The sequence below is a fragment of the Labrus mixtus genome, chromosome 4, assembly GCF_963584025.1.
Source record: "Labrus mixtus chromosome 4, fLabMix1.1, whole genome shotgun sequence".
NCBI classification, from domain to species: domain Eukaryota; kingdom Metazoa; phylum Chordata; class Actinopteri; order Labriformes; family Labridae; genus Labrus; species Labrus mixtus.
The window spans coordinates 19,329,876-19,346,413 of NC_083615.1; the positions used below are offsets into that span (position 1 = coordinate 19,329,876).

Here is a 16,538-nt window from a genome sequence, read left to right on the forward strand (position 1 = left end):
GTGTTCGACTCACTTCCTGACTTAAGGACGGTAAAAGAAGTGTTTTCAGCCCACCATGTTTTCTGGCTCCGCCCTTTTTATCAGGTCAGAAAAACAATCAACACATTCACATTTATAAAATCATAAAACAGCTGTAGAAAAAACATAATTTTTAATTCACTTCCTGTCCGTCCTGAAAGTGAAAAGACACAAACAGCTGTGGAGCGTAATGTCTGAGATTCTGTGCGTCTTCCTGAGGATGCTGAAGACTCTGCAGCGGTCAGATGTCAAACTTGTCCTCACAGATACAGTGTCCGTTCTCTTCATAGTCCTCTCGAGTCACAACGATCTCGTCGTAGTCCGGACTGTGAGCCAGCAGTTTCCCTCCTTCCCACGCGTACGTGATGGGGCTGCAGGACGAGACAGTCGACACGATTAATGACAACATGGTGTTAATATTAGAGCCAATAACAGACGAGATGTCACCTTCAAACCTGAACGAGCCGTTTAAACCGGTCACATACGTTTAGATGTAAAGCTCAGATTGATGCCTAGAGCTTTAATTAAATAAATGAATAAATTATAATCATCATAAATACTTGTTTTTATAGTCATGAGTCCAAGTTTCTGTATATGAGACTAGTGTTCATCCACAGTGTTGGAGGGCCTGGTCACGGTCAGGAATCTTACTTTTCAGGCAGCAGCACCGACACAGGGAGGTGGGCAGGGGCGAGTGATCGTAGCTCCGCCTCCAGGCGCTCTCTGAAGCCAGGAAACAGAGTGTTCCCTCCAGTCAGGACGATGTTCTGGTAGAAATGAGGCTGCATCTCTGCTTGCAGAAAAACATAAGAGAAAACATGAAGTTAGATCTCAAATTGTTCTTAATGTAAGGAGAGGGTGTAAAGGTAAGTCTCAGTGTCTCTCTTGACGTGCGGCGCTGTGCTCCGTATGTGGTCTGACCTTCTGGCAGGGACTGGATGGAGTCCACAATGGCCTCGGGGATGCCCATCTCCTGGATGCCGATGTCTGACGGGTGGAAGAGCATCTCGGGGACAGCAAAGCGCTCATTGACCAACCTCAAGATCTGCTCTCCTGTTTTGTACTTTCCACTGAGGATCATCTCCTCTCGAGGCTACAGGACGCCAAGAGAAGAGAGGAAGAATGATAATGACGAAGACCTGTCACTCTAAAGTAACAACATGTAAATATTCTCATCATGTTTTATCACCTTGCAGAAGCCTTTTTTAATGGAGCTGAAATCAGGAAGAACGTAATCCCTCATCACAGAGTTGTCCTCTCCCTTCGACCTAAAAACAGATCACACAGATCACACGCGTAAAAAACAGAACTTCCTAAAAACACTTGAAGTCACTGACACGTTCAGCAGACGCCATGACGAGAGAGACGTTTATGAAACGGTCATATTGGAAATGGGATGATTATAAGGAACTATATAATCCGCAGCAGCAGGATATAATATTTTGCCTGCTCCACTTTTCAGAAAATGTGTGCTCAAACAGGCCGTTTGGAGATTTTTCCTTCATGACATCACAAAGGGCAGTAACCCCTCCCCCAGGTGGGTGACACTCCCACAGCTAGGTGTTTGTTCTGCCCTCTGAGTCTGCCTTCTCACCATAAACAATAGGACACGGAGCGAGAAAGCCCCGAGACACCCAAGCCCTTCCAGAGAGGGGGCGTGGTCAGACACAGCTCATTTACATTTAAAGGTACAGACACAGAAACAGCCTGTTCTGAGCAGGGGTGAAATAGAGGGGTTTATAGACATGATCAAATACAGGATCAGAGTGGATTTAGAACAAGAAACTTCACACACATGTTTTGAGGAGCTCTGAGACTTATTTACACTGAAGAGGAGAATATGTGACCTTTAAACGTGTGATCAGCCGGCGTGTGGTGTGTGTGTGTGTATTCCGTGTGCTCACTGTGCGATCTCCATGTCTTTGTAAAACTCCTGCGACACGTAGCAGACGTCTTCTTTCACTTGGTTGATGACGTGAGTTTCATCCATGACATGAAGCTGCCTGGGAGGAACACAGAGATTATTTTATTATTATTCTATTCGACTTCATGACAACAAAAAGACTTTTGAGCCTATAAGACTGAAAACTCACCGATATGAGATGATCTCCTTCAGGTGATTCGTCAGCAGCTTTCCTCCCACATTGATCCTTTCAGGTGCCGGAGGCAGAAAGCTCGTCAGTCATTTGTTGGTGTAAATAATATTTTAACTGTTGCAGGTTTATTTAAAGTGTTGTTGGCGCCGTCTTCTTACCTGCGGATGCCGTCGTTCATCTTCTTGCTGCGGCAGTAGGGGGCGATGTGGGTGAAGGAGAAGCCGCTGTCGACCACCAAGCAGCAGATCTCCGATGGTTTGGAGTGGAAGAAGCGATGAGCGCTGAGAGACCCGGCTGGAGAACACAGAACACATCAATCATAACGATAACTTCTACAATAAAGCTTCAAATCAAAGACGATCCAAATGAAACGCAGGATCTCTTTTACTAACCGGACTCAGATCTGAGGCTTACGACCAACTTAAAGTTCCACCCTGTGCACCAGCTGGACTAATGCTGCATTCATGTGATGTCGGACACATTGGAGAAACGAGTTTCCGAGTTGTAAAATGCACATGAACACCTGCTCAAGTCGGAACAACAACTGAGAAAAGAATGAGGGGCCCGACTTCCCGACTTGACGTCAGAATCATCGTCACATGGGGGCAAAATATGTTTTGTTAATGTTAATGTACTTTTTATTAATTCAAGTATTGCACATCAACTTTTTGCTCAAATATCACTTGTAACAGAGACATGTCACTGATCTTCTTCTACGTAGCATCAACGCTGTTTTTTGCTGCTGTTACAACATTCCGACTTTCCGAACTGAAATCACGTGAACACACTGAAGTTTGACTTCCAAACTCGGAAACTTGGAGCACCTGAATGCAGCATTAAACCCTGTCTGATTTGACGTCACATCGAACCGTAAGAAGACCCCCGAGCAGAAAGTGACGTCTCACCGTTTATTCTGAGAGCCGACTGGAACTGGTACTCCTCAAACAGGATCTCGTTCATGGACTCCTGGATGGAGGAGAAGTTGAAGTACGGCTCCGTGATGATGATGCTGGTGTCTGCAAAGTCCACCTGCACCAGAAAGACACAAAACATCAATTTAGTTAGGAGACACCGAAGTTTAGAGAGTCCGTCCTGTCAGGTGAGCGACTTAGCTCCACTGGAACCGGCAGCTCCTGACTCTGGAGAACAACTCAAACCACCAGCTGATCGGACGGGGAAATAAACACATCCACCAGGAGATCGTGCCGACGTGACTCTACCAGAACTGTAGATGATTGTGGGTGTGGGTGACGGAGGACACCATGAATGGAGGTGTGATTCAACTGACAGGTGTGCAGTTATGTGATTCTGACGCTGCGGGCGCTACAACTCAAGTTACGTTCCATATCAAACAAAAAAAGGAGGAAACTTTAAACCTTCATCTACGGCCGTGTTTTAAAACGTCACTCTCTCCGTTATGTCAAAGATCTTTGTATCAAAACGTCCTGAAGCTTCAAAATAAATCTGCAGATCTTCATAGTTTGAACAAAAAGCTGCTACTGATGTTTTATTTTTTTAATCTTCTAGGATCGTCGCGACGTTTAAAATCCTGGTATCATGACCGTCCTACCTTAAACATCTCCTTTCCAAACAGATGATCCCACACTTTCCTCTGGACGTCCCAGTTGACCAAATAACCCTGAAGAGGAAGAAAAAGGAGAAACCATTAAAGACCAGATCCCTTCATAACGCTGCAGCCTCCTCCTCAGTGTCCTCGCCCTCTCTCACCTTCTGATAGGGCAGGATGTAGAAGAGCCCTGACGGATCTTTGATCTCATCCAGCTGATTGGCTGTGAAGGTTTTTAATCGGGATGTCTTGGAGCGAAACTGACAGTTTGGGATGACACTGTGAGAGAAACAGAAACGGTCACACGTAGAAACCTTAGCAGGATGCTGAAGAATGTGGTTTAAACAAAGTATTGTTTTAGCTTTAGAAACTAGCTCAGGTATCAAATTAGTTTTTATGATCTAGCTATAGGAGAGAAAAAAGAAACAGGAAAATAGAGGAAGGGTTCATTTTGATGAACGCTGGTTTGAAGGGCAACAGACCCTAGAATCACCACTGGCTGCAGGACGGGATGGCGTGAGGTCTCCAGGCTGCAGCCAAACCATTTTATAGTCTATGAGCAGAACCAGACTCACTTATAATCTGTGATGTTATTCCTCTGAGGTGTGCTGAGGTACGGCACATTAATACTGTAGTGGCTATTTGTCCAAAAAACAACAAAAAAAATCTAAATAAATGAATATCAAAAATAATCAAATGACCACTGATGCACCATGGGGATGTAATGTACGCAGGCAAAAGAAATCCAATGTCCATGCAAGGTCTGGGGTATTTTGCTGGTTTATTTGAGGAAAACAAACAAAAGAACAAAGAAAATCGTGGCTCCCGCTGCTTCTCTTGACCTGGTAAAAAACAATAGGCCCACCCAGGTGCATGCTGGTCCTCTACCTGCCTCTTACTTAAATAATCTCTGGTGCCCACAGTATTACCCAAATACCTAACAAAAATACTAATACAAAACTAAATTTACTAAACAAATAACCAGCAAAAAAGAAAACGTTACCCAAAATCTTTTCTAAATAAAGAAAACGTGTAGAATAATTAAATAAACAACACCACCCAAATATTAGTAAACTAAATACAAAAACTAATTCTAACCCCAATTAAATAGGTCCAACAAATACAAAGCTGATAATTGAAGTTAGTGTCTTTAATGGTCTGCCGAATTTCAGTTTAAGCCCTAAATATTCAGATTTGATGATAAGTTGTTTTCTTTTTTGTAGTTTTGTTGTTTAAAAAACCTTTAAACGGTAAAAATCGTGTTTTTTTACATTGAGTTTGACGGCAGGTTCTTTGAGGGCAGCTGTCTGTGCCTCCTCAGTTACATTAATGTATTTTATATTCATAAAACCATAGACTGCATATAACAGAGCGATACGTCTGGACTGTTTCTATTGATAAATTATTATTTAAATCTTTAATTTTATCTACCTCGCTAACATTTCTCCACCTACCTGACTTTCTCCTGGCCGTATCCAATCTTCGCCGTATACGCCCCGTTATCCAGAACTAACGTGGCCATTTTAGATCCTGTACAGACCACATTAACGTCTGATTAATTTATATATTTACTTTATTTATTTACTGAAAGGTATTCCTCTATTTAGGAAACAGAAGAGGTTCGTGGTAACGAAACCCTCCGCCATTAAAACTTCTTTACCTCGCTCCACCAATCAGAATGTTCTTTTATTATTGCTGCGTTCAGGTGCTGCTCGGGTGATCCCAAAGTTTCCGAGTTGGGAAGTCGTTCTTCCGACTTCAGTGTGTTCACGCGATTTCAGTTCGGAAAGTCGGAATGTTGTAACAACAGCTAAAAAAAATTGCTTTGATGCTACGAAGAAGATGAGTTAAATGTTACTGTTAAAGGTGACATTTGAGCAAAAAGTTGATGTTCAATACGTGACATAATAAAAAGTATGTTAACATTAACGAAACATATTTTTCCCCCAATTTGATGAAGATTCTGACGCTAAATCGGGCACCTAATTCTTATCCGAGTTTCCGAGTAGTTGTTCCGACTTGAGCAGGTGTTCATGTGCATTTTACAACTCGGTAACTCGTTTGTCCAATGTGTCCGACACTACTTGAATGCACTATATGTTGCCGGCAGAATTTACACGCTGAGTCAGCCAATCAGAATGTCTGTCTAACTTGTCTTTATGCTCATTGGCGGCGGGTAAAGCCAATCAGCTACAGGAGAGTGGGTCCTTTTAGAATTATGTCCGAGCGGAATCAGGTATTACACACTACATTCATTCCGCTAAATAAAAAATAAGGTAAAAGCAGGCTTTTTTTTTTACCACTGACAATTATTAGAACACAAAATTATTACAATAAAAACATGTAAATGATTTGTTTATACAGGTTTTAATTTGGGTTTTTCACATAATAATGGACACCAAGAAAAATAACACTCCTGAAGATTATTATTTAAAGAAAAATCACAAATGAATCATCAGATTAGTTTTTTTATGAATCATTTTGTATGAACATTTTATGATTTTAACAGTAAATCAAATGCTGTCAGAAATGTAATTGACAAAGGAACACTTTTACAACATTATTGGCATTCTTACAATGTCATGTCCTTTGATGGCAAAATAATATAAATATAAATATGACATGCGCCATACCCCGCATCACTTAAAATTCATTTAGCAGACACTTTTATCCAAAGCGACTAAAATCAGAGAGTAAGAAAGACACAAACAAGGATCTAGAGAGGAGGAAAAAACATCAGCAAGTGCAAACGAACAGCTTTAAGTCTGACTAGACACACAGGTGCAGACAGGAAGTGACCAGAGGTGCTGACAGGAAGTGACCAGAGGCAGCGCACAACATCGACAGCTGTTCTTGAGAGTTCAAATCAGCATCAAAGCCATCCTAAAATCGCCATTATCAAAGAAAACCATTGTGGTCATCATCATCATTAATATCATGAAGGTCATAGGTGTTCATGAACAAGCTGGGTCTTAAGTTGTTCTTAAAGGTACGATGCACTCTTGTACTTTATAAAACATTTGGTTTGTACAGTGTTAAATACAAATCAATCAAGTTAATGCATTTGTGTTTTAAGAGAAGAGGAGATCAATAAAAGATAAGATATTCACTTATTGAGCCTACAGGATCAATCAGCACAAACACAGAGATAAGGCAGATAAAATAAAATAAAAGTATATACCATGTAATAAAAATAGAATAGAAACAAGAAAATAAACTATCAAAGTGCAATGAGGCCCTTTAAATCACAAGCAGCACCCATGAGGCCCTTTAAATCACAAGCAGCACCCATACACAGAATTTAAGAAGACTAACAACAGAAGATGAACGAATCTTCCAAGCAGGGGATAAAAGATGATAACTGAGTCGAAGAGGTCTCCATGTTTTATTTTGAGAAAGTGTTCTGTGGAAATGACCCCCAGCAGCTCTTTCCTCCTTTTTGTCACATAACTGAGAGACGACAGAGAAGTCTGTTTGGCTCACGCTCTTCTCTTATAGTCCACATTTCATCTGGTCCCAACACGTGGAGTTCATCCTGCTTCTGTTCCTGGTGTTGGATAAAAGTTGTCGTTTTCCTTCATCATGAAGCAGCAGGTCACTCCAGGAAGTCGGGGATGCATCCCTTCAGGTCGACGAGCTCGGGCCAGTTATCGTATTTGTTGTTTTTTTTGTCACTCTTCAGGTGCTGGAGTAAAACAGAGACAGAGATGATCCTGCAGCAGTTCAAACTAGAGATCTCAGTTTACTTTTATTTCTTACATGGAAGTAACATGATGACAAAGGCAACAGCGAAAACATGTTTTATCAGCATTGAGATGTAAATAATTATCAGTCATCCAATGACTTCTCTTTCAGTCCGGGACTGACAACATCTAAAGGCCTCACTAGTTTGAGTGTCATCATCGTGAATTGTAGTTGTTACCTCCTCGAAGGTGAGCTCTGCTGCAGCTCCTTTCCCACCAACAAACACCCAGCTGTCTCTGGTGTTCAGAGACAGCACAGAAGAACTCCCCAGTTCAGCTATCAGCTCCCTGGCCTCGTCATCCAACCTGTTCACACACACAGATACAAATACCCAGAGTGACATATACACTGTACAAATATCTGACTTTCAACCTTTAATTAAAGGCAGGGTTGGTCATTTCCTCCAGATCCTCTTTTTAAGATTCTGGTTGAAATTGTCTTTAGGTCCTGACAGAAATTAATAACTCATGTTCTCTGAAAAAAGAAGGAAGAAAATCCGTCTTCTGTATCAGTTGTATGCCTGTAAAAACTTCAATGTCTGCCACGAGGTACCAATTTGATGAACCAATCAGACGCCTCCCTGTCTCCCTGCTCGCTCTCTACATCTTGCGTGCATGAGCCCTCACTCAAAGAGCGTCACTGATGACAGAGTTTATACTGTGAGTTTACTTACTGCTGAATGAGACATGAGACAATGTAGTTTCTACACAATGTAAGAGATGAGCTGACGTCCGCTTCTGGCGCAACAGCGCTCATGCATGTTAGTGAGGGGCGTGGCTTTAGAGGGAGCACAGAGGGAATGCTACTTTCAAAATCATGCTAGTTTTCTAAAATTACCAACCCTGCCTTTAACATTAAATACATGTAATGATTAACTTTTCGCTGCTCTTCTAAAGGAGGAGTGTCTTCATCTTCAATACGTTTAGATATCGAAACAGCACAGCTCGGTGTACAGGGACAGGAATCGAGTTGTTAGCGCCCGGAAGCTCACTAGTTTACACGTTGGTTGTTTAATCGTAAATAACGATGCAGACGCTGCACTGATGTCTGCCTGAGATTATTCAGAAGTAACCGTGTGTTGGGTTCAGAAGCTCGGCCTAATGATTGGGTGTTTTGTGAACTTTTACCTTGATGCAATGTTGTCATAGGACGCAATCAGCACCACCGAGCCTTTCTCGAGCGTTTTCAACAAGTCAATGAGCGGTTGTTTCTCTGCAACACAAAATCAGTCGTTCTTATTTACTAGTTTTCTTCACACAGGAACACAAGACGAGACTAATGATGTCGATGTTACGTACCGTCATTGTGTGTAAAGTGATCCACCTTTGAGACTTCTCCTGTTGAACCTGTTGAAGAAAGAGAGAGGGGCAGCATGATGGACAATAAAGGAACCATACATAAAGGAGATGCAGTGACTCATCAGTTACCGTTCAGTATCACCATGTTCACTCCGTAGCCTGTGTTCTTCAGCTGGGATCCAAGAACCCTGAGGAACGTTTGATCCAGGGTTGTCAAAATTTTCAGAACTTACCAAAAATAAAGTACCAAAGCGTATAAAAAAACCCCCATTTCATACGACAGGTGCATTTGAGAGGAATGAATCCATCATAAATGGCATCCAAACTCTCATACGCTGTGCGTCTGTGAACGAGGTGATGGTTTTTAGTGACCAGTCTTTGGACCTCAGTGAAGATCACACCTTAATCTCTGATTCTGAATATTTACACACACACTCTCTGAGTTGTAAAGGTGTTTGATTTCATCTCATGGACACTCAGAGGCTAAACGGATGAATAAACAGTCCAGAGGACCAACGTTAAGGGTGCAGTCGTCTTCTCCGCTGTGATGCTTCACTGAGGTGTAGTTTGATTGACAGGACGGACACGTGTCGGAGGTCAGGGATAGGTGCAGAAGGGGGGCGTTGTTAATGAGCATGGGCTGTTCCCGTGAATAAGGAGTGAAACTGCAGAAAGTGGGTGACCTTCTGCACACTGTCACACAAATACAGTACAGGAGTTTGTCTGCAGATCTAATAACTGGAAACTGGCACTTTACAAATAAAGATTGTTGTTGTTTTCTAAGAGTGTGCATTAATCTGTGAGGCTGAGACGCAGGAAAGCAAAGAGGGAAATGTTTGAGTTGAGGAGGAGGTTCAGGAGAAACACCTACAATTTGTTTTGGATGCAGATCTTTGGATCCACTGAAGGACCGGCTCCACTTTGGATGTAGAAGCTGACTTGTTTCTCCGGACAGTCTTTGATCATAACACAGGGTTCGACTGGAGAGGAAACAGAGCCTGAACAAACCTCCTCCATCAGATAAACTTCACTCCTTCATTATGTTCAGAGAGAGGCTTCACTTACCTGACCGCTTATCGTACTTCTGTGAGGAGGGGTCAGAGCCTGCAGATAAAGATGGTACAACAAGACACCAAGAATCACACAAATGATCATTCAAAAGGCTCACATGGAAAGACCCCAACCTGCAGGTAAGATGTAGAAGGTTTGTGTTTTCATACTTCCTGTTCAGTTAAAGACCGGGTGACATCAAGTCTGAGCGTATGTAACATTTATTGTGCTGAAGTTTTACTAGATGTCATCATTAAGCCCCAGCTGATAATTAGAAGTCGTTGATTGATTTTCATTCAAACAAAGGTTGTGAAGAGGTTAGATACTCTGATACGACATGTTTTGAAATGATATAGTCTGTTATTTTCACAGTCAATCGTATCAAAAAGAACCAAAACTTTAAAGAAATCTATTTCATGACACAGTTGTGCAGTGCAGGAAAGGAATGAATCCATCAAACATGCATGGAAACTCCTGCGCACGCTCTAAAAAACACAAATTAGTTGGATACACGTTACCGTTATCTATAGCCGAGGGTGTCTCATTTGTATTTTAAAATGCCTCTTTATGCAGACGATACTGTCTTATATACTTGAAGAAATAGTTCAACATTCAGTGAAATAATATCTTTCTCTTCACTGCTGAGAGTTTAATGTTTGGTTTCAACCACAACCACCACCACCACCAACCTAATGTAAAAATGTCTGCTGTTAGCTTCGCTTAGCTTCGCATAAGGATAAGGGGATAGAGCTAATTTGGCTGTGTTTAATGAATACAAAACTTTCCAGTGTTAAACTCAGAGATTAAAGGAAAAATGCGCAACATGTTCTCCATAAATAAATCAGAAAACAAGTCTATCCTGTATAAATGTGTCTCTGAGTCATGACTGTCTACAATGAGTGAGAAGCTCGAGTCCCGCTGGCTGTGTTGTTGTCAGAGCCGTGTTTACATGGACGGGACGCCGGCTCCTCCCCTTGTGTATAAAAGCTGTTTTAGTCAAGAACTAGAGAGAAGAACATACTCACTGATTATTTGGATGTCACGTAAGAGTTTTTAGATCACAGTCATTCTGCGTCAGTTTACATGCAATGTGAAGCTACGAGCTAGCTATAGAGCGCTAACATTAGCATGCTAACACAACAAGGCAGCTCGAGCAAAGGGCGGTTTTGTCCACAACTTGTGCTAAACTCCTTCGTGAAAAAGTGGGGAAGCGGGTTGGAGGTGTGTCTCTGCAGGAGAGGTTTTTTTGCCGTTTGTTTTGGTTTCATGCTGGTGCTCAAGGGCAACATCTACTGGATCGAAAAAGTCGCACAATCTCCCTTTATATGTTTAATGCTTCTTCAGATAAAAGGTTTACCATCTAACAAATACAGTATATGTAATATTTAACTTGCGGCATGGCTACTGTAAGGCTGAAAAACAGGTTTGTCTGATGTGATTTTTGTATATTAAAGACAAATTGGTGACTAGGAGTTTTCTAAGAGTTTCACATGATAAGAATGTTTTCATTTTTTCATTTACATATTTGTTATATCACAACTCTTAGAAAAACATCTGAGGTTTTCTTACCTTCCGATTCATCGCTGACTTTCATCATGATGATTATAAGAAGAACAACCATAAGAACCAACAGCAGCACCACTGCAGGACACACACACACACACACACAAACACAGAGAACAAATCAAAATTAAATTGTGTACAATAATAAAAATTTGATGCAAACAGAGTGTTAGAAAGGAAGCACCGTCCCGTTAGTGTGAACACAGAGCTCAGAACAACAAACCAGAGGGGAGTCTGACTTCAAAACTCACTGTCAGGAAATGTTCGATATCTGCTGATTAATGAAATAAAAACTTACTGGCTATATAGTTTCTTTGTCTGTACATCGTTACAGTTCCTGTAAAGAGAAAGAAACACAAAAGGACTGATTACACACACACGCACACGCACACACACACACACACACACACACACACACACAGACGCACACACAGACACAGAGACAGACACTAAAACAAACACACACGCACACACACACAGTGCTTCAATCATTGTTCCTTGTTGGCATTAACTATCAACTAAACACGTGTTTGTTCGGGGCTTTGTGGGTTATTCACGGCTCTGCAGACAGACAAACACTAACACAGCAAATAAAAGACTGAAAAGTTGTTTATTAAGTCAAAGTCAATAATAAAAGAGGTGCACTCACCCACTCAACCTGCGAGTCTCTGAATGCCGTCCAGCTGACTGAATGATGTTCAACCTGATGAGGTGTTTAAATACCTGAACTGTATGTCAGGACAAACTGGTTTCTGTCTGTTTTTCTATGGTCAATATATGAAATGAATCAATCTTTATTTGTATAGCGTCAACTCATAACAAGTGTTATCTGGAGACACTTTACAAAAAGCAGGTAAAATACCTTACTCTTTGTCTGTTAACATTACAAAAGAGCAGGTAAAAAGACCTTACTCATTGCTATGTTACAAAGACCCGGCCTATCCATCATGAGCACTTTAGCAAAGCAGCAAAAGTTACAGTGGTAAGAAAAAACTGCCTTATTACATAAAAGGCAGAAATCTTGGGCTCATGACGAAACAGCCTTCACAGGCCTAGACTGTGCCGGGCTTGGAAAGGGATAGGGGGAGAGATGGGATAAAATGCAGGAAGAGGGATAGGGAGCAGGGTGGGGGGGGGGGTCATTCTGTGATGCTCAAAGACTTAAAGTACACATATATTCCATGTGTACGGGGCGGACCTGACCCATGTGCAGATGGAATATGGAATGGTGTGGAGAGATGAGGTGCTTTTCGGGCCGTGGGAACTTTTTCATAGTTCTAGGAACTGTAGTAACCCGGTCCCCTTTTTTAATTGAATCCACAACGCAGAGAGAACCATTTTAGTTCCTTGTACCTCGTCTTAACCCTTTCAGCTCCTGCTTCAGAGTCGTCTCATGGCACAAGAGGGACTTTGAGTGACGTAAGTCCCTGATTGTGATTGGTCCCTACGTCAGTGTTCAAGAGCCAATCCAGGACCATTAACCGCCATTTTTAAAGAGCCCATATTATGCCCTTTTTGGGGTTCGTATATTTAATGTACCTTCTTTTGTACGTTCACAATAGCTAAAGTCCGAAAAAAGTGTCTGTTTTCAGGTACTGCTCCTCCTTGCTCCCTCTACGCTCTGAGTCCGTCAGCTACACTCTGCTAAGACCCCACTGTTGGACCCCACGTGGGCTAAGTCTGCTCTGATTGGTCTGCCGATCCGCTCTGTCGTTATTGGTCAGTTGCTCAGCACGCGTCTCGGAAATTTCAACATGAGCTGCAGGGCTTGCCACAACGAGCCAATGGGCTTAGATCAGTGATCTCACACTGACAATAACGTCGGACTGAAAAATTTTTATCGAGGGGGGCTAGAACCGAGCGTTACATGCGGCTAATGCTACAGCTAACAGGAGGACGTAGGAGAAGCCGCGTTTCCGCAGACTTTGAATTTTTTCAAATAGATGTGCCTAAACATGCACAGGATACATGGAAAACACACTAAAGGGCATATAAAACCAGAAAAAGCATAATATGGGACCTTTAAATCCCACTTTCAACATTAGCATAAAACAGTGAATAACAGTCGGTAAAGGCTCATAAATCATCCAAAATGGAAAAAACACACTGACTAATGAAACAACAACAAAGTCCAGGGATTATTGAGCCCCCACCACGGCGTCCTCCATATTTTCAGTTCCATCCATCAATCCACTCTCCTCTGCTGATCCGAGGTCAGGTTGCGGTGGCAGCAGGCACAGTGAGTCAACCCAGCAACGTTTTCAGGTTCCGCCTGGAGGATCCTGAAGTGTTCACTGGCCCGACAGGATATATAATCCCTCCAGAGAGCTCAGGGTCTACCCCAGGGTCTCCTCCCAGTTGTGCATGCGTGCCCTGAAAACCTCCAAAGGGAGGCGTCCAGGAGGATCCTGATCAGATTTCATTTCATTTATTATACAGGAAAGTTTCAAAGTAACATTAAGTTACAGTTTAACGGGCCTGACTCAGTTTTAAAAAACTGGTTTCCAGCAGGTTCCTGTTCTGCAGAACATGAAACATAAACCACAGTCATGACACATCAAGACAAACACTTTACAGGACATTAGCGTGGGCTAGGCAGATACAAACAAATAAAAACAAACAGTACAGATACTGCGAACAGTACACGAACAATACATGAACAATTAATGAGTGCAGGTGTAAGTGTGGAGAAGGTGTCGTTTGTATGTATTTCTGAAATATGAGGTAGATGGTGAAGTTCTAATGTGATGGGGGATGTCATTCCAAATTTTGGTGTATGTATAAAAGAAGGACTTCCGACCATAGTTGTTTTTGTATGCAGGGACTGGGATGAGTGCCTGTGAGACTGACCTAGTGATGCGCACTTGTCTCATATGTGTTAAGTGTTGGTGAAGTGCTGTTTTTAATCTGAAAATAGTATGTAATAGCGTGGCTGTGTATGTAATTCTGGAAAGTCAAGGCGTTGAGTGCAGAGCAATGGTGTGATCACTTTGGGAGGTTACTGTGGATCTTAAGAGCTCGATAGTACAGTCGTGCTATTGGTTCAGTAATCTCCTTAGTGGTAAGTGACCAGATTGGAAGACAGTAGGAAATTGATGAAAACATAATTGCATGTAGGTACGTTTCAGAAACAGAGAAGGACAGATATGATCTGATCTTATTATACACATAAAGTTTCTGACTCAGCTTAGTAGTTAGTTTAGAGGTGTGTTCACGAACCAGATGTTGAACCATGCACCTCAACTGGCTCCTTTCGATGAGAAGGAGTAGCGTCTCTACTCCGAGCTCCCCGTGAATGTCTGAGCCCCAACCCCCTCTTTTCTCTAAGGCTGAGCCCATCTTACCCTCCCTGTGAACAAGATGCTGTGCCTCGTAGATGACTAGTTGCTCTAGTAACTGTCACTTTAAGTTTCACATCAGCCATCACACAGAAGACCAGGTTACCGCTGCCAGCTGTAATTTAATGGGAACTTTCATCCTGTTCATAATGATGCAGGTGTGTTCCTAAGAAATCATTAACAACTTCAAGTCTTATGATCCTTAAAAGTCACAATTAGGCAAATAAGGCAAATACTAAAATTACCTTTGACTGTGCCTTTTGTACACAAAGGTAATTTCAGTATTTGTCTTATTTGAGATTAATATATTTTGTTTTATGTAAATGCAGAAGAGAATAAGATTGTATGCAATGCATCATCGCTAAGCTTTTGTGATTTATCTTTTCACAGGACCACTCACACTTTAAGCCTGTATGTGCTCATGTTTGTACACTGTTGGAAGGAGAATTAAACCATTTAAAGGAGAGAAGTTGTCTGCATCTGTGTTTTAACAGACATGCCTGGAGCGAAGTGTGAAATACGACTCAGCCAGTTATCCAGTTCATACAGTCCTTTTAAACCTCCACAACAGACTGCGTCACTAAATGTTCTTTGGTGCACTTTAACAGTGATGCATTCACTTACTCCTGTATGTTCTTTTGCTTGTTGTGCATTAAAACAGTGATGCGTTTACTTACTCCCGTAGGCTATTTACTTTTGTGCTTTTAAATTGTGATGCCTTCACTTACATATTTTTGCTATTTAGTACTTTTTAGTTGTGATGCGTTCACTTAAAAAAAAAAGCAGTGCAGTAAAAAATAAAAGTGCTTCATTTCTGTTCAGCTCGAGAAAGTGACCTGGTTATTTTCCACTTGAGGTTATAAAAAAAAGTAAATCCATCTTTTATCCTTCAACCTGTTTCCTGCTCGGCAGCTATCAGTGTGCCAAAGAGCGGATTCCTGACTGAGGGTGGGACAAAGGGGAGTCAAATGTGGCCCAACAGCCATACAGTCAGGTGTTTACAGACGCCCCACCCACAAACTTCAGGTTAGCTGTTTGTCCCACCGGTGCACAAAGAATGCAACATAAGGACCAAAGATCTGCAAAAGGAACCTTTTTTTAAGATTTATTTTGATAGGACAGTGAATGGAGTAGGAAATCAGCTGTGAGTGAGCGAGGGGAATGACATGCAGGAAAGAAGCCGCAGGTTAGACTTGAACCTGGGGCCGCCCGCTTGGAGGACTACAGCCTCTGTATATGGGGCGCGACCTGACTGCCCTTTTGATCCCTGCAGAACTTCCCGTGAAGCTCCCTGGTTCCCTCCCAAACTGGGAAACCACAATTTCCCATCAATAAAGTAATTCTATTCTATTCCCTGAAAATAATCTAGTTTTACTCAATCACAGGGACTCATCTCTGCCTCGATGACTTCAGTGTTTCAAACAGTTTGAACCGACGTCCCTCGGTTTGTCAGATATGAGAGCAGTTATCAGGTCAAACCAACAGGTGTTGCAGCGATGGAAGCGGGCAAGAGAACTGGTTCAGATAAAAGTGATTGTACCCGACCTAAAAAGCCTCTGCATGTTTCTAATAAGCTCCACGAGCAGAAACGTGCTCAAACTAGGATCAATATTGGAGATTCTTTTGAAAAATGGAGAGAGGTTAGAACGCAGAAAGGTTTACAGACCGATGCAGAGCTGGATAAACACTGAAGCTTCAGTGTCCACCACATGGCAACCTGCGTGAGCATCAACTCTAGAGAGGAGGGGGGGAGACAGCTCTCTACAATGTTTAGAATTTGGACTGCAGTACCCATTTAAACACTAGGGGTCAGAGTTACATACTGCTCCTTTAAAAAAAACAACAAGAATCTGTTGACGCCATA

The 16,538-nt window shown here is 42.1% G+C and overlaps 2 protein-coding genes across 2 annotated transcripts; both read right to left on the bottom strand.

Annotated features, from left to right (window-relative positions):
* Nucleotides 1–56: 56 nt before the first annotated feature.
* Nucleotides 57–5,358, bottom strand: actr6 (actin related protein 6). Its single transcript, XM_061036184.1, has 11 exons — nucleotides 5,136–5,358; nucleotides 3,843–3,960; nucleotides 3,685–3,753; nucleotides 3,020–3,143; nucleotides 2,273–2,408; nucleotides 2,112–2,168; nucleotides 1,923–2,021; nucleotides 1,208–1,286; nucleotides 940–1,111; nucleotides 670–808; nucleotides 57–389 (listed from the first exon to the last, which is right to left on the bottom strand). Exons 1-11 carry the CDS (start codon nucleotides 5,201–5,203, stop codon nucleotides 260–262), a joined length of 1,191 nt encoding a protein of 396 aa, XP_060892167.1. The 5' UTR covers nucleotides 5,204–5,358; the 3' UTR covers nucleotides 57–259.
* Nucleotides 5,359–6,897: 1,539 nt separating this feature from the next.
* Nucleotides 6,898–12,025, bottom strand: zgc:101783 (uncharacterized protein LOC447883 homolog). Its single transcript, XM_061036185.1, has 10 exons — nucleotides 11,986–12,025; nucleotides 11,635–11,673; nucleotides 11,343–11,414; nucleotides 9,789–9,827; nucleotides 9,595–9,703; nucleotides 8,853–8,911; nucleotides 8,724–8,771; nucleotides 8,553–8,637; nucleotides 7,604–7,730; nucleotides 6,898–7,366 (listed from the first exon to the last, which is right to left on the bottom strand). Exons 2-10 carry the CDS (start codon nucleotides 11,660–11,662, stop codon nucleotides 7,277–7,279), a joined length of 657 nt encoding a protein of 218 aa, XP_060892168.1. The 5' UTR covers nucleotides 11,663–11,673; nucleotides 11,986–12,025; the 3' UTR covers nucleotides 6,898–7,276.
* Nucleotides 12,026–16,538: the final 4,513 nt, after the last annotated feature.

Bases quoted from the DNA above. Each gene is read 5' to 3' on its own strand.
- actr6 (XM_061036184.1), bottom strand. From the start codon at position 5,203: ATGGCCACGTTAGTTCTGGATAACGGGGCGTATACGGCGAAGATTGGA. The intron at 3,961-5,135 runs GTAGGTGGAGAA...TTTCTCTCACAG, and splicing joins TACGGCCAGGAGAAAGTCAG to TGTCATCCCAAACTGTCAGT. The intron at 809-939 runs GTCAGACCACAT...TTCTGCAAGCAG, and splicing joins CATCCAGTCCCTGCCAGAAG to AGATGCAGCCTCATTTCTAC.
- zgc:101783 (XM_061036185.1), bottom strand. From the start codon at position 11,662: ATGTACAGACAAAGAAACTATATAGCCA. The intron at 9,828-11,342 runs GTAAGAAAACCT...CTTTATCTGCAG, and splicing joins AGTCAGCGATGAATCGGAAG to GCTCTGACCCCTCCTCACAG. The intron at 7,731-8,552 runs GTAAAAGTTCAC...GTGTGTGAACAG, and splicing joins TATGACAACATTGCATCAAG to GTTGGATGACGAGGCCAGGG.